The 19,446-nt window shown below is 39.2% G+C and overlaps 1 protein-coding gene across 1 annotated transcript in view; it reads right to left on the reverse strand.

Annotated features, from left to right (window-relative positions):
- Positions 1 to 19,446, reverse strand: part of LOC139391013 (A disintegrin and metalloproteinase with thrombospondin motifs 2-like) — a 200,727-nt gene that overhangs the window by 31,786 nt on the left and 149,495 nt on the right. Inside the window, exon 5 of the mRNA XM_071138476.1 lies at positions 951 to 1,034. Coding sequence (XP_070994577.1) covers positions 951 to 1,034 — 84 coding nt within the window. The remainder of the gene's footprint in view (positions 1 to 950; positions 1,035 to 19,446) is intronic.

Below are 19,446 nucleotides of genomic sequence, written 5' to 3' on the forward strand. Positions count from 1 at the left end.
CGGAATATAGATGATATAAAGGAATATAGATGATGTGATTTAAAGGAATATAGATGATGTGATATAGGGGTAAAGCATATTCGAGGGTAGTAACATTACATTCTATCTAACCTATATCTATAGTAACATCCTGCAGGGTAGTGCTTTCTCAATCTCACACACACACCATACAGGCACGCACGTGCACACACACTAACAGATAGATAGGTAGAATCACACTGCAGCATCCACGGGTCTGTCTGCCTGTCTGCCTGTCAGTCTGCCTTTCTGTCTGCCTGTCTGTCTGCCTGTATGCCCGTTTGTCTGTCTTCCTGTCTGCCTTTCTGTCTGCCTGTCTGTCTGCCTGTATGCCCGTTTGTCTGTCTTCCTGTCTGTCTTTCTGTCTGCCTGTCTGAAGGCTATTATCGATTTTTTTTATCTTAGTCTGGACTTCCCATGATTCCTTGCTCCAGCCCACCAGAGGAAAAGCCGGTTGCATAACGGCAGTTTTTCTGTGTGCTTTGGTGCTGAACTGTGAAGGCGTGTGACTTTGAAAACCCTCCCCTGGGATCCACATGCTTTTAGTTCCACTTTTGCTCAGTCCACTGGAATAACAGGCTGTAGGCCTCTGTGAGTGTTGAGAGGGGTGTGTGTGTGTGTGTGTGTGTGTGTGTGTGTGTGTGTGTGTGTGTGTGTGTGTGTGCGTGTGTGTGTGTGTGTGTGTGTGTGTGTGTGTGTGTGTGTGTGTGTGTGTGTGTGTGTGTGTGTGTGTGTGTGTGTGTGTGTGTGTGTGTGTGTGTGTGTGTGTAAAGCTGCAGAAAACACACCAAAAAAGCTAAAATGACTGTAGCCAGTCTTTCAAGGAACAGAGTCAAACCTGAAGGAATCATACATTTTTACTTATGGGCAAGTGTAGAATCCATATGGTGATATAAAGCAAAAGTGACAACACTCCACACCCTCTCTCTTACCTTCCCATAGCCTAGCATGATGATTCGTACTAGCACCACGTTGATCCTGGCTCCCAGAGAGGGGTCATGGTAAATCTCATTCACCTGCACAGACAAAGACACAGAGACATTTAATAACAGAGAGAGAGAAAGAAAGAAAGAGAGAGAGAGACAGAGACAGAGAGAGACAGAGACAGAGATAGACAGAGAAAGAGAGAGAGAGATAGACAGAGAGAGACAGACAGAGACAGAGAAAGAGAGAGAGAGAGTTGAGTTGGGGAGAAAAAGAAAGAGGATGCATTCTTAGAGATTTTCAGGGAGAGGGAATGAGAGGTGCAAGACAGGATGAGAGATGGGAATATAAAGCTAGAAACAAGGAGGAGGGGAGGTAGAGAAAGAGAGGGAACAGAGGTGTAGTTGTTCTTCCCACTTCTCTTTATCGCCTTGAGAGCGGGAACTGGTTGCTAGGCAACCCCCAAACCAACTCAGGGACAAGGGTGCCCCCTCTGTGTAGTCCCAGACCTAGGGCAGCAACACCACTAGGTCTCATGGTAACGTTCCGAGGAGGGTCCTCTTCACACAGAATCTCCCAACAAATCACCAGGCAGACATGCCAGAACATCCCGATTCGAAACCAAAGATTGCATGGGGAAACCTTAGCTGTGGTCTTAGTGAAGGTAGTTGAGCTCCATCTTGCTAGATACTATTTTGTGTCTGGGGGATGTGTAAACTAGGACAAAAAGTGGATAGGGCGGTGATTTAAGAAAATCAGATGTCCCAACTCCGTTCTTTCCTATATGCCAAACTGATGCTGTCTACTTACAGACGTGTTAAGCTGTTAAGCTGTCTGTCTGTCTGTCTGTCTGTCTGTCTGTCTGTCTGTCTGTCTGTCTGTCTGTCTGTCTGTCTGTCTGTCTCTGTCTGTCTGTCTCTGTCTGTCTGTCTGTCTGTCTGTCTGTCTGTCTGTCTGTCTGTCTCTCTTCTTGTCTCTCTCTCTGTCTGTCCTACTTCTCCTTAATGTAGCACAGCATTCCTTCATTATCTTTCACAGCTTTCCAGGAATAACACAAATCAAATGAAATACAACATCTGTAGACTTTCCCGTGGAATGCTTACTTACGAGCCCATTGCCAACAATGCAGAGTTAAAAAGGAAGAAAATATTTTCTAAATAAAAAAGGAAATATTTACACAATGAAAAATATAACGAGGCGATATACAAGGAGTACCAGTACTGAGTCAATGTGCAGGGGTACCAGGTAGTTGAGGTAATGGAGGTAATACAGTATGTACATGTGGGTTGGGGTAAATGTGACCAGGCAGTCAGGATATATAATATACAGAGTAGCAGCAGCATATGTAAAGAGGGAAGTGTACACAGTATCTACTGTGTGTGTGTGTGTGTGTGTGTGTGTGTGTGTGTGTGTGTGTGTGTGTGTGTGTGTGTGTGTGTGTGTGTGTGTGTGTGTGTGTGTGTGTGTGTGTGTGTGTGTGTGTGCGTGCGTTTCTGTGCATTTTTTTGTGAGTAGAGTCCAGTGAGTATGTGGGTAGAGTCCAGTGAGTGTGTGGGTAGAGTCCAGTGAGTGTGTGGGTAGAGTCCAGTGAGTGTGTGGGTAGAGTCCAGTGAGTGTGTGGGTAGAGTCCAGTGAGTGTGTGAGTAGAGTCCAGTGAGTGTGTGGGTAGAGTCCAGTGAGTGTGTGGGTAGAGTCCAGTGAGTGTGTGGGTAGAGTCCAGTGAGTGTGTGGGTAGAGTCCAGTGAGTGTGTGGGTAGAGTCCAGTGAGTGTGTGGGTAGAGTCCAGTGAGTGTGTGGGTAGAGTCCAGTGAGTGTGTGGGTAGAGTCCAGTGAGTGTGTGGGTAGAGTCCAGTGAGTGTGTGGGTAGAGTCCAGTGAGAGTGTGGGTAGAGTCCAGTGAGTGTGTGGGTAGAGTCCAGTGAGTGTGTGGGTAGAGTCCAGTGAGTGTGTGGGTAGAGTCCAGTGCAAGAGAGCCAGTGCAAGAGAGTCAGCGCAAAATCAGTCCGGGCAGCCATTTAGTTAACTGTTCAGCAGAATTATAGCTTGGGGGTAGAAGCTGTTCAGGGTCCTGTTCGTCCCAGACTTGGTGCTCCGGTACCACTTGCAGTGCGGTAGCAGAGAGAACAGTCTATGACTTGGGTGTTTGGAGTCTTTGACAATTTTTAGGGCCTTCTTCTGACAACGCCTGGTATAGAGGTCCTTGATGGCAGGAAGCTTGGCCCCAATGATGTACTGGGACGTACGCACTACCGTCTGTAGCACCTTGTGATCGGATGCTGAGCAGTTGCCATACCAAGCGGTGATGCAACCTGTCAAGATACACTCAATGGTTTTTTTGAGGATCTGAGGGCCCATGCCAAATATTTTCAGTGTCCTGAGGAGGAAGAGGCGCTGTCGTGCCCCCTTCACGACTGTGTTGATGTGTGTGGACCATGATAGGTGTTGTCTACATAAAGAGAGACCTAAGATAGCACTAAATAAAGAGATACAACACTACATAGAGACAACACTGCTTAAAGAGACAAAAACACTACATAAAGAGGGACCTAAGACAACACCACACAAAGAGAGACAACACTACATAAAGAGAGACAACACTACATAGAGACACCTCATAAAGAGAGACACTACTAGATAAAGAGAGACAACACTATATAAAGACAGATACCACTACATAAGCCAACACTAAATAAAGAGAGACAACACAACATAAAGAGAGACACCACTATATAAAGAGAGACCTAAGATAACACTACATAAAGAGAGACAACACTACATAAAGAGAGACAACACTATATAAAGAGAGACCTAAGATAACACTACATAAAGAGAGACAACATTACATAAAGAGAGACAACACTATATAAAGAGAGAACTAAGATAACACTACATAAAGAGAGACAACACTACATAAAGAGAGACAACACTATATAAAGAGAGACAACACTAAATAAGGAGACAATATATAGTGAGAGACACCACCACATAAAGAGAGACCTAAGACAACACTACATAAAGAGAGACAACAACACAAAAAGAGAGACAACACTATACTAAGAGTGACCTAAGACAACACTACATAAAGACAGACAACACTTCATAAAGAGAGACCTAAGACAACACTGCATAAAGAGAGACAATGCTACATAAAGAGAGACAACAATATATAAAGAGAGACCTAAGACAACACTACATAAAGAGAGACAACACTACATAAAGAGAGACATAAAACAACACCACACAAGGAGAGACAACACTACATAAAAAGAGACAACACTACATAAAGAGAGACAACACTACATAAAGAGAGAAAACACAACATTAAGAGAGACCTAAGACAACACTGCAAAAAGAGAGACAACGCTACATAAAGAGAGACAACAATATATAAAGAGAGACCTAAGACAACACTACATAAAGAGAGACAACACTACATAAAGAGAGACAACACTACATGAAGAGAGACAAAAATACATAAAGAGAGACCTAAGACAACACTACATAAAAAGAGACAAAACTACATAAAGACAGACAAAACTAAATAAAGAGAGAGAACACTACATAAAGAGAGACCTAAGACAACACTACAAGAAGAGAGACAACACTACATAAAGAGAGAAAACACTAAATAAAGAGAGACCTAAGACAACAGCACACAAGGAAAGAAAACACTACATAAAGAGAGACAACACTACATAAAGAGAGACAACACTACATAAAGAGAGAAAACACTACATTAAGAGAGACCTAAGACAACACTGCATAAAGAGAGACAACACTAAATAAAGAGAGACAACACTAGATAAAGAGATACAACACTACATAAAGAGAGACAACACTACAGAAAGAGAGACAACACTACATATACAGAGACAACACTATATAAAGAGAGACAACACTACATAAAGAAAGACCACACTACATCAAGAGAGACAACACCACATAAAGAGAGACCAAAGACAACACTACATAAAGAGAGACACCACTACATAAAAAGAGACCTAAGACAAACATACATGAGAAGAGACAATACTACATAAAGAGAGACAACACTACATAAAGAGAGAACTAAAATAACACAACATAAAGAGAGACAAAACTACATAAAGACAGACAAAACTATATAAAGAGAGACAACACTACATGAAGAGAGACCTAAGACAACACCACACAAACAGAGACAACACTACATAAAGAGAGACAACACTACATAAAGAGAGACAAGACTACATAATGAGAGAAAAAACTACATTAAGAGAGACCTAAGAAAACAACACATAAAGAGAGACAACAATACATAAAGAGAGACAACAATACATAAAGAGAGACCAAACTACATAAAAAGAGACAACACTACATTAAGAGAGAACGAAGACAACACTACATAAAGAGAGACAATGATACATAAAGAGAGACCAAACTACATAAAGAGAGACAAAACTACATTAAGAGAGACAACACTACATAAAGAGAGACCTAAGACAACACAAAAAGAGAGACAACACGACATAAAGAGAGACAGCACTACATAATGAGAGAAAAGACTACATTAAGGGAGACCTAAGACAATTCTACATAAAAAGAGACAACACTAGATAAAGAGAGACCTAAGACAACACTACATGAAGAGAGAAAACACTACATAAAGAGAGACCTAAGACAACACTACATAAAGAGAGACAAAACTACATAAAGACAGACAAAATTACAGAAAGAGAGACAACACTACATAAAGGAGACATAAGACAGTACTACAAACTGAGAGACAACACTACTTAAAGAGACACAACACTACATAAAGAGAGACCACACTACATAAAGACAGACAACACCACATAAAGAGAGACCTAAGACAACACTACATAAAGAGAGACAACACTACATAAAGAGAGACCACACTACATAAAGAGAGACAACACTACATAAAGAGAGACAACACTACATTAAGAGAGACAACACTACATAAAGAGAGACAACACTACATAAAGAGAGAAAACACTACATAAAGAGAGACCTAAGACAACACTACACAAAGAGAGACAACACTACATAAAGAGAGACAACACTACATAAAGAGAGTAAACACTACATAATGAGAGACCAAACTACATAAAGAGAGACAACACTACATTAAGAGAGACCTAAGACAACAATACATAAAGAGAGACAACAATACATGAAGAGAGACCTAAGACAACACCACATAAAGAGAAACAACACTACATAAAGAGAGACAACACTACATAAAGAGAGACAGCACTACATAAAGAGAGACAACACTACATAATGAGAGACCAAACTACATAAAGAGAGACAACACTACATTAAGAGAGACAACACTACATAAAGAGAGACAACGCTACATAAAGAGAGACCTAAGACAACACCACAAAGAGAGACAACACAACATAAAGAGAGACAGCACTACATAATGAGAGAAAACACTAAATTAAGAGAGACCTAAGACAATTCTACATAAAGAGAGACAAAACTACATGAAGACAGACAAAATTACAGAAAGAGAGAGAACACTACATAATGAGAGAAAACACTACATTAAGAGAGACCTAAGACAATTCTACATAAAGAGAGACAATACTAGATAAAGAGAGACCTAAGACAACACTACATAAAGAGAGACAACACTACATAAAGAGAGACCTAAGACAACACTACATAAAGAGAGACAAAACTACATAAAGACAGACAAAATTACAGAAAGAGAGACAACACTACATAAAGAGAGACAACACTACATAAAGCGAGACCACACTACATAAAGAGAAACAACACCACATAAAGAGAGACCTAAGACAACACTACATAAAGAGAGACAACACTACATTAAGAGAGACAACACTACATAAAGAGAGACAACAATACACGAAGAGAGACCAAACTACATAAAAAGAGACAACACTACATTAAGAGAGACCGAAGACTACTCTACATAAAGAGAGACAAGAATACATAAAGAGAGACAACACTACATAAAGAGAGACACAACTACATAAAGAGAGACAACACTACATAAAGAGAGACGCCACAGCACTACATAAAGAGAGGCAAGAATACATAAAGAGAGACAAAACTACATAAAGAGAGACACAACTACATAAAGAGAGACAACAATATATAAAGAGAGACCTAAGACAACACTACATAAAGAGAGACAACACTACATGAAGAGAGACAACACTACATGAAGAGCGACAAAAATACATAAAGAGAGACCTAAGACAACACTACATAAAAAGAGACAAAACTACATAAAGACAGACAAAACTAAATAAAGAGAGAGAACACTACATAAAGAGAGACCTAAGACAACAGCACACAAGGAAAGACAACACTACATAAAGAGAGACAGCACTACATGAAGAGAGACCTAAGACAACATTGCATAAAGAGAGAAAACACTAAATAAAGAGAGACAACACTACATAAAGAGAGACAACACTATAGAAAGAGAGACAACACTACATAAAAAGAGACCTAAGACAAACATAAATAAGAAGAGACAACACTACATAAAGAGAGACAACACTACATAAAGAGAGAACACAAATAACCCAACATAAAGAGAGACAAAACTACATAAAGACAGACAAAACTAAATAAAGAGAGAGAACACTACATAAAGAGAGACCTAAGACAACAGCACACAAGGAAAGACAACACTACATAAAGAGAGACAGCAATACATGAAGAGAGACCTAAGACAACACTGCATAAAGAGAGACAACACTTCATAAAGAAAGACCACACTACATAAAGAGAGACAACACCACATAAAGAGAGACCAAAGACAACACTACATAAAGAGAGACACCACTACATAAAAAGAGACCTAAGACAAACATAAATAAGAAGAGACAACACTACATAAAGAGAGAACACAAATAACCCAACATAAAGAGAGACAAAACTACATGAAGACAGACAAAACTATATAAAGAGAGACAACACTACATGAAGAGAGACCTAAGACAACACCAAACAGAGAGACAACACGACATAAAGAGAGACAGCACTACATAATGAGAGAAAACACTAAATAAAGAGAGAAAACACTACATTAAGAGAGACCTAAGACAACACTGCATAAAGAGAGACAACACTAAATAAAGAGAGACAACACTAGATAAAGAGAGACAACACTACATAAAGAGAGACAACACTACAGAAAGAGAGACAACACTACATAAAGAGAGACAACACTACATAAAGAGAGAAAACACTACATTAAGAGAGACCTAAGACAACACTGCATAAAGAGAGACAACACTAAATAAAGAGAGACAACACTAGATAAAGAGAGACAACACTACAGAAAGAGAGACAACACTACATATACAGAGACAACACTATATAAAGAGAGACAACACTACATAAAGAAAGACCACACTACATCAAGAGAGACAACACCACATAAAGAGAGACCAAAGACAACACTACATAAAGAGAGACACCACTACATAAAAAGAGACCTAAGACAAACATACATGAGAAGAGAAAACACTACATAAAGAGAGAACTAAAATAACACAACATAAAGAGAGACAAAACTACATAAAGACAGACAAAACTATATAAAGAGAGACAACACTACATGAAGAGAGACCTAAGACAACACCACACAAACAGAGACAACACTACATAAAGAGAGACAACACTACATAAAGAGAGACAAGACTACATAATGAGAGAAAACACTACATTAAGAGAGACCTAAGAAAACACCACATAAAGAGAGACAACAATACATAAAGAGAGACAACAATACATAAAGAGAGACCAAACTACATAAAAAGAGACAACACTACATTAAGAGAGAACGAAGACAACACTTCATAAAGAGAGACCAAACTACATAAAGAGAGACAAAACTACATTAAGAGAGACAACACTACATAAAGAGAGACCTAAGACAACACAAAAAGAGAGACAACACGACATAAAGAGAGACAGCACTACATAATGAGAGAAAACACTACATTAAGGGAGACCTAAGACAATTCTACATAAAAAGAGACAACACTAGATAAAGAGAGACCTAAGACAACACTACATGAAGAGAGAAAACACTACATAAAGAGAGACCTAAGTCAACACTACATAAAGAGAGACAAAACTACATAAAGACAGACAAAATTACAGAAAGAGAGACAACACTACATAAAGGAGACATAAGACAGCACTACAAACTGAGAGACAACACTACTTAAAGAGACACAACACTACATAAAGAGAGGCCACACTACATAAAGACAGACAACACCACATAAAGAGAGACCTAAGACAACACTACATAAAGAGAGACAACACCACATAAAGAGAGACCTAAGACAACACTACATAAAGAGAGACAACACTACATAAAGAGAGACCACACTACATAAAGAGAGACAACACTACATAAAGAGAGACAACACTACATTAAGAGAGACAACACTACATAAAGAGAGACAACACTACATAAAGAGAGAAAACACTACATAAAGAGAGACCTAAGACAACACTACACAAAGAGAGACAACACTACATAAAGAGAGACAACACTACATAAAGAGAGTAAACACTACATAATGAGAGACCAAACTACATAAAGAGAGACAACACTACAACACTATATAAAGAGAGACAACACTACATAAAGAGAGACAACACCACAACACTACATAAAGAGAGACAACGCTACAAGAAGAGAGACCTAAGACAACACTACATAAAGAGAGACAACAATAAAGAGAGTCAAGACTACATAAAGAGAGACAACAATACATAAAGAGAGAATACTACATAAAGAGAGAAAACCCTATATAAAGAGAAACCTAAGACAACACTACACAAAGAGAGACAACACTATATAAAGAGAAACCTAAGAGAACACTACACAAAGAGAGACAACACTATATAAAGAGAGACAACACTACATGAAGAGAGACAACACTACATAAAGAGAGACAACACTACATAAAGAGAGACAACACTAGATATTGAGAGACCTACGACAATACTACATAAAGAGAGATAACACTACATAAAGAGAGTCAACGCTACAAGAAGAGAGACCTAAGACAACACTACATAAAGAGAGACAACAATAAAGAGAGTCAAGACTACATAAAGAGAGACAACAATACATAAAGAGAGAATACTACATAAAGAGAGAAAACCCTATATAAAGAGAGACAACACTACATAAAGAGAGACAACACTAGATAAAGACAGACCTAAGACAACACTACACAAAGAGAGACAACACTATATAAAGAGAGACAACACTACATGAAGAGAGACACCACTACATAAAGAGAGACAACACTACATAAAGAGAGACAACACTAGATAATGAGAGACAACAGTACATGAAGAGAGACAACACTATATAAAGAGAGACAACACTACATGAAGAGAGACAACACTACATAAAGAGAGACAACACTAGATAAAGACAGACCTAAGACAACACTACACAAAGAGAGACAACACTATATAAAGAGAGACAACACTACATGAAGAGAGACAACACTACATAAAGAGAGACAACACTACACAAAGAGAGACAACACTATATAAAGAGAGACAACACTACATGAAGAGAGACACCACTATATAAAGAGAGACAACACTACATGAAGAGAGACAACACTACATAAAGAGAGACAACACTACATAAAGAGAAACCTAAGACAACACTACACAAAGAGAGACAACACTATATAAAGAGAGACAACACTATATAAAGAGAAACCTAAGAGAACACTACACAAAGAGAGACAACACTATATAAAGAGAGACAACACTACATGAAGAGAGACAACACTACATAAAGAGAGACAACACTACATAAAGAGAGACAACACTAGATAATGAGAGACCTACGACAACACTACATAAAGAGAGATAACACTACATAAAGAGAGACAACAATACATAAAGAGAGACACCACTAGATAATGAGGGACCTAAGACAACACTACATAAAGAGAGAAAACACTACATAAAGAGAGACAACACTACATAAATAGAGAAATAAGACACACTACATAGAGACAACACCACATAAAGAGAGACCTAAGACAACACTACATAAGAGAGAGAGAACACTACATAAAGAGAGAAAACACTACATAAAGAGAGACAACATTACATAGAGACAACACTAGATAATGAGATACCCAAGACAACACTACATGAAGAGAGACCTAAGACTGCACTACATAATGAGAGACAACACTACATAAAGAGAGACAACACTATATAAAGAGCGACAACACTACATAAAGAGATACAACACTACATAAATAGAGACAAAGCTACGTAAAGAGAGACAAAATTACATAAAGAGAGAAAACACTACATAAAGAGAGACAACACTACATAAAGAGAGTAAACACCACATTAAGAGAGACCTAAGACAACACTACATAAGAGAGAGAGAACACTACATAAAGAGAGAAAACACTACATAAAGAGAGACAACACTACATAAATAGAGAAATAAGACACACTACATAGAGACAACACCACATAAAGAGAGACCTAAGACAACACTACATAAGAGAGAGAGAACACTACATAAAGAGAGAAAACACTACATAAAGAGAGACAACATTACATAGAGACAACACTAGATAATGAGATACCCAAGACAACACTACATGAAGAGAGACCTAAGACTGCACTACATAATGAGAGACAACACTACATAAAGAGAGACAACACTATATAAAGAGCGACAACACTACATTAAGAGATACAACACTACATAAATAGAGACAAAGCTACGTAAAGAAAGACAAAATTACATAAAGAGAGACAACAATACATAAAGAGAGAAAACACTACATAAAGAGACAACACTACATTAACAGAGACACCACAACACTACATAAAGAAAGACAACACTACATAAAGATAGACAACACTACATAAGGAGAGACACCACAACATAATGAGAGACCTAAGACAACACTACATGAAGAGAAACAACACTATATAAAGAGAGACAACACTATATAGAGAGAGATAACAGCAAATAAAGAGAGACAACACTACATGAAGAGAGACAAGCTACATAAAGAGAGACCTAAGACTACATAATGAGAGACAACACTACATAAAGAGAGACAGCACTATATAAAGAGAGACAACACTATATAAAGAGAGACAACACTACACAAAGAGAGACAAAACTACAATAAGAGAGACAACACTACATAAAGAGAGACAACACTATATAAAGAGAGACAACACTACATAAAGAGAGACATCACTATATAAACAGAGACAACACTACAGAAATAGAGAAATAAGACACACTACATAAAGAGAGACACACTACATAAAAAGAGACAATACTACATAAAGAGAGACAACACCACAAAACTATATAAAGAGAGACAACACTACAACACTATATAAAGAGAGACAACACTACATAAAGAGAGACAGCACTACATAAAGAGTGACAAGATAGCACTACATAAAGAGAGACAACACTAAACAAAGAGAGACAGCACTACATAAAGAGAGACAACACTACATAAAGAGAGATAACACTACATAAAGATAGACGCCACTACATAAAGATAGACCTAAGACAACTCTACATAAAGAGATACAACATTACATAAATAGAGACCTAAGACAACACTACATAAAGAGAGCCCTAGGACAACACTACATAGAGACACCACAACACTAAACAAAGAGAGACAGCACTACATGAAGAGAGACAACACTACATAAAGAGAGACAAACTACATTAAGAGAGACATAAGACAGTACTACATAATGAGAGACAACACTACATAAAGAGAGACAGCACTATATAAAGAGAGACAACAATACACAAAGAGAGACAAAACTACAATAAGAGAGACAACACTACATAAAGAGAGACAACACTTTATAAAGAGAAACAACACTACAGAACTAGAGAAATAAGACACACTACATAAAGAGAGACACTACATAAAGACAGACAACACTACATAAAGAGAGACAACACCACATAAAGAGAGACGCCACAACACTACATTAATAAGAGAGACGACACTACATAAAGAGAGACAACACTATATAAAGAAAGACCTAAGACAACACTACATAAAAAGAGACAATACTACATAAAGAGAGACAAGACTACATAAAGAGTGACAAGATAGCACTACATAAAGAGAGACAACACTAAACAAAGAGAGACAACACTACATAAAGAAAGACAACACTACATAAAGATAGACAACACTACATAAGGAGAGACACCACAACATAATCAGAGGCCTAAGACAACACTACATGAAGAGAAACAACACTATATAAAGAGAGACAACACTATATAGAGAGAGATAACAGCAAATAAAGAGAGACAACACTACATGAAGAGAGACAACACTACATAAAGAGAGACAAGCTACATAAAGAGAGACCTAAGACAGTACTACATAATGAGAGACAACACTACATAAAGAGAGACAGCACTATATAAAGAGAGACAACACTATATAAAGAGAGACAACACTACATAAAGAGAGACAAAACTACAATAAGAGAGACAACACTACATAAAGAGAGACAACACTATATAAAGAGAGACAACACTACATAAAGAGAGACATCACTATATAAACAGAGACAACACTACAGAAATAGAGAAATAAGACACACTACGTAAAGAGAGACACACTACATAAAAAGAGACAATACTACATAAAGAGAGACAACACCACAAAACTATATAAAGAGAGACAACACTACAACACTATATAAAGAGAGACAACACTACATAAAGAGAGACAGCACTACATAAAGAGTGACAAGATAGCACTACATAAAGAGAGACAACACTAAACAAAGAGAGACAGCACTACATAAAGAGAGACAACACTACATAAAGAGAGATAACACTACATAAAGATAGACGCCACTACATAAAGATAGACCTAAGACAACTCTACATAAAGAGATACAACATTACATAAATAGAGACCTAAGACAACACTACATAAAGAGAGCCCTAGGACAACACTACATAGAGACACCACAACACTAAACAAAGAGAGACAGCACTACATGAAGAGAGACAACACTACATAAAGAGAGACAAACTACATTAAGAGAGACATAAGACAGTACTACATAATGAGAGACAACACTACATAAAGAGAGACAGCACTATATAAAGAGAGACAGCACTATATAAAGAGAGACAACAATACACAAAGAGAGACAAAACTACAATAAGAGAGACAACACTACATAAAGAGAGACAACACTATATAAAGAGAGACAACACTACAGAACTAGAGAAATAAGACACACTACATAAAGAGAGACACACTACATAAAGACAGACAACACTACATAAAGAGAGACAACACCACATAAAGAGAGACGCCACAACACTACATTAATAAGAGAGACGACACTACATAAAGAGAGACAACACTATATAAAGAAAGACCTAAGACAACACTACATAAAAAGAGACAATACTACATAAAGAGAGACAAGACTACATAAAGAGTGACAAGATAGCACTACATAAAGAGAGACAACACTAAACAAAGAGAGACAACACTAAACAAAGAGAGACAACACTACATAAAGAGAGACAACACTACATAAGTGTAGTTCAGAATGTTAGTTCAGAGTGTTAGTTCAGAATGTTAGTTCAGAGTGTTAGTTCAGCGTGTTAGTCCAGCATGTTAGTTTAGTGTGTTAGTTCAGAGTGTTAGTTCAGAGTGTTAGTTCAGAGTGTTAGTTCAGAATGTTAGTTCAGAGTGTTAGTTCAGAAAGTTAGTTCAGAATGTTAGTTCAGAGTGTTAATTTCAGAGTGTTAGTTCAGCGTGTTAGTTCAGCGTGTTAGTTTAGCGTGTTAGTTCAGAGTGTTAGTTCAGAGTGTTAGTTCAGAGTGTTAGTTCAGAATGTTAGTTCAGAGCGTGAGTTCAGAATGTTAGTTCAGAATGTTAGTTCAGAATGTTAGTCCAGAGTGTTAGTTCAGAGTGTTAGTTCAGAATGTTAGTTCAGAGTGTTAGTTCAGAGTGTTAGTTCAGAATGTTAGTTCAGAATGTAAGTTCAGAGCGTGAGTTCAGAATGTTAGTTCAGAGTGTTAGTTCAGAATGTTAGTTCAGAGTGTTAGTTCAGAGTGTTAGTTCAGAACGTTAGTTCAGAGTGTGAGTTCAGAATGTTAGTTCAGAGCGTGAGTTCAGAATGTTAGTTCAGAATGTTAGTTGAGAGTGTTAGTTCAGAGTGTTAGTTCAGAGTGTTAGTTCAGAATGTTAGTTCAGAATGTTAGTTCAGAATGTTAGTTCAGAATGTAAGTTCAGAGCATGAGTTCAGAATGTTAGTTTAGCGTGTTAGTTCAGAATGTTAGTTCAGAGTGTTAGTTCAGAGTGTTAGTTCAGAGTGTGAGTTCAGAATGTTAGTTCAGAGCGTGAGTTCAGAATGTTAGTTCAGAATGTTAGTTGAGAGTGTTAGTTCAGAGTGTTAGTTCAGAGTGTGCTGCTCACAGATGTGTCCCATTCTCCCTATTATTACCTGCTGGCCTTTCTCTGTTATCACGCAGGCCTTTAACTTGGACATGATGCATTCATTAGCACCCACCACAGCCAGGCTAGCTTTATCAGCGACACATGCACGCACGCACGCACGCACGCACGCACGCACGCACGCACGCACGCACGCACGCACGCACACACACACACACACACACACACACACACACACACACACACACACACACACAAGCACACCCACTCACAAGCACACAGCACTCCTATTAGAGTGGGTGAGTTGATTATTAACACCATCCAGCCATCTCGCTCATCACAAACAGTGTCTGTCAGTGTAAAGGTCTCCCATCAGTTAGACAGGGAAACAGTGTCCTCTGGGTTGATACAGTATCATTAAGCAGACACTTCATATGCAAGAGATTACAACACAATGGAATGGTCTCTCTCTCTCAGACAGTGGAATTTGACAGACTTTGGGGAGGGATATTGTGCATCACTGAGGCCCCCTGTCCTCCTGCCCTTGGCGTGTGATTATGTGAGAGTGTGTGTGTGTGTTGGTGATTATGTGACTTGTGGAGGGGGGGGGGTTCAGGGGTCTTTTGATTCAGGTATCTCCCGTACATTCCTCTTCATTTCCCATGGACCATTTAAGAAGCTGATCAATGGACTGCATTTCTCAGTCATGTTGTTCACCTCTGTTCTCCTCTTTGGGGGCAGCTTGTTGCTGATTGGGTGTGTGTGTGTTTGTTCATTGACGGACAAGCTCTGGGCTCTTCAATTGGTTGGTCATTGACAAACCAAACCACACTAGAATTTATCAATTGATGCTATTGAGAAAAAAAGGAGGATTTGGAAGAACCAGATTAACATCGGAAGAGAGTAGGAGGTAAACCCTCTAGTTGAACTCTACAGACAGGATTCAAAGGTTGCCGTGGGAGCTGACTGACAGACTGCCCACCTCATCTCTGACCCCTATCTCTCACTCTCCCCTCCCCTGCTGTCTCTCCTTCTCATACTCATACTCCCTCTCTCTCCATTTCTTTCTCTCCCTCTCATTGTCCACCGTGACTTCCTGACCTTTAGCTGACCCCAGATTGACCCCTACATGAAGTAGTGGCGGGGGAGAGAATGGAGAGAAAATGTTGCCATGGGGTGTAGAGAAAATGTTTCCATGGGATGTAAAGAAAATGTTTCCATGGGGTGTAGAGAAAATGTTTCCATGGGATGTAGAGAAAATGTTACCATGGGATGTAGAGAAAATGTTTCCATGGGATGTAGAGAAAATGTTGCCATGGGGTGTAGAGAAAATGTTACCATGGGGTGTAGAGAAAATGTTGCCATGGGGTGTAGAGAAAATGTTACCATGGGGTGTAGAGAAAATGTTTCCATGGGGTGTAGAGAAAATGTTTCCATGGGGTGTAGAGAAAATGTTTCCATGGGATGTAAAGAAAATGTTTCCATGGGGTGTAGAGAAAATGTTTCCATGGGGTGTAGAGAAAATGTTTCCATGGGGTGTAGAGAAAATGTTACCATGGGGTGTAGAGAAAATGTTTCCATGGGGTGTAGATAAAATGTTACCATGGGATGTAGAGAAAATGTTTCCATGGGATGTAGAGAAAATGTTTCCATGGGGTGTAGAGAAAATACTGCAATTTTCAAGCAACTTTTCTGCAAATCTGCCCACGTGTGTATATGATATCTGAGTGAGAGTGACTAAACAAATCAATGGGGGCCCTCTGGAGGTCAGGGCCTCTGGAGGTCAGGATCCCTGGAGGTCAGGACCCCTGGAGGTCAGGACCCTGGAGGTTAGGACCCCTGGGCACGTGCCCTTCACCCAGTTGGTATTCAAGTTAAGATAGCTGGCTAGACTAACCTACCAATCTAAAACATTTTAGCTGGCATGGGTTAATTGATTGACTGTCAGTGACGGACATAACAAGAGGAAAACAACCACATGTGTATTCTACTATTCTAACTCTCAAAAGAGATCCTGACTTACTTCCTAAAAAAAAGAAATATAAAAAAGGATAATAATTGGCTGGGGGTCCTAATAGACCTCTTATGTACAGATAACAACAGAGAGACAGGCTGGCTACAGCTCTGAGTCACTCGTGGGCTAAGCTAGTTAGAGTAGGAGGGATCACTTCATGTGGAATATACTGTTTTTTCAGATTAATGATGTATACCTGGATATACAGTACGTACCGGGGAGCAACGGAAATCAACAGGACTGGAATTGTATATTGGGTTGAAAGTGTTCTCTCTATGTACTTCTCAGGGTACTATCTCGCGGATAGCATGGCCTGCTAAATGTCTGAATAAAAGCAAGATAAAAAAATTATCTACACACTCACACAGCCTGCAGTATATTGTTCCCTCAGGCTTCCCTGGTAGAGGAAGATAACACACACACGCGCGCACACACACACCAAAAGGTTAAGATAACACACTCTTCTCTGCTCTGAGACAGCTTCTATGATCTGACCCTGGCAGCCTTGGACAACGATGAGGAGAAAAAGAAAGAGCCTCTTCAGCGTAGCCATGTTCCTAGATAGAATAAGGCCTCAATGGAAGCCACTGAAGGTATGGAGCCATGTTGCCTCATCAAAGGCTGAGGTAATAGCATCAATTGGATCTCCACACCAGTATTCGTCTCAGGTTAGAAGTGCTGATCTAGGGTCAGTTTTGACTTTTAAATCAAAATGAATGAGAAGGAAAATCTGAACCTAGATCAGAACTCCAAGTCTGAGCTTCTCTTTGCTTCACTTACTTTGATGTATGGAGAAACCTCATGGAGAAACCTCATGGAGAAACCTCATGGAGAAACCTCATGGAGAAACCTCATGGAGAAACCTCATGGAAAAAAGTTCAAAAGCAAAACTCCAAGTCCTGAGTACACTCCACCGCCAGAGAGACAGAGAGCGAGACGATCCTAAAGTGAGCAAAGTTAACTTTCAAGAAGAAAGTGGCATAGATGCCATGCGTGGGAGGTTGTTTTGCTTATTTATTTACTGTTTTTCGGGTTTTTCAGTAATTTATTCTGAATGCGCTGTTAAAAATCTCTCTGTCTCTGTCTCTAGATGAGAAGGGTGCCTGCAATATGGCTGTGCATTCCCCTCTAAGATTGTCTTACAGATATCTACAACAGGGAGTCAAAAGGGGGGGGTGCTGTTCTTTCACAACACCGGAGTAAAGACTGAAAGAACTGCTGCTGTTTCTGATAGAAATCTCTGATATCTGTCTGCTGCTTTTTGCACAAAGGCTACACACACACACACACACACACTCGACAAACATACACATGCTTGACAAAAACACATGCAAACACATGCTTGACAAAAACACACGCTTGACAAAAACACACGTGCCCGCATGTACACACACACAGACACGTACAAACACAATCTCTCTCTACTCTCAGATCAGGTTTAATTTTCAGAGATTCAATTCTACATGCCACATTCCCAATCACACACACTCACACACTCCTGGGAGGCAAGTGCTGGGCTAAGCTCTTTGTTGTGTCCTAAATCATATTGTCTGCTGGCTTTGCATCATTCCAATTGTGACACATGACATAACATCTGAAGGGACATTGTGTGAGAGCTGGGGCAGATGACCGGTTTCACTAGCCTGTGACCATTCTGTCGCTTACATGCACGCAAGCACACACAGAAAATATTTGAAATCCCATCATATTCATATAGAGGAGACAGACAGACAGAAAGACAGACAGTGAGATCTGGCATGCAGGCAGGCAGGCAGGCAGGCAGGCAGGCCCTAGTTCTCTGTCCTAGTCTCTAGTTCCCTATCCTAATATCTGGTTCTCCCACCTAATCTCTAGTTCTCTGTCCAAGTCTTTAGTTCTCTGTCCTTGTCTCTAGTTCTCTATCCTAGTCTCTGGTTCTCTGTCTTAGTCTGTGGTTCTCTATCCTAGTCTCTGGTTCTCTGTCCTAGTCTCTAGTTCTCTGTCTTAGTCT

Source organism: Oncorhynchus clarkii, chromosome 31 (genome assembly GCF_045791955.1).
Source record: "Oncorhynchus clarkii lewisi isolate Uvic-CL-2024 chromosome 31, UVic_Ocla_1.0, whole genome shotgun sequence".
Lineage (NCBI taxonomy): Eukaryota > Metazoa > Chordata > Actinopteri > Salmoniformes > Salmonidae > Oncorhynchus > Oncorhynchus clarkii.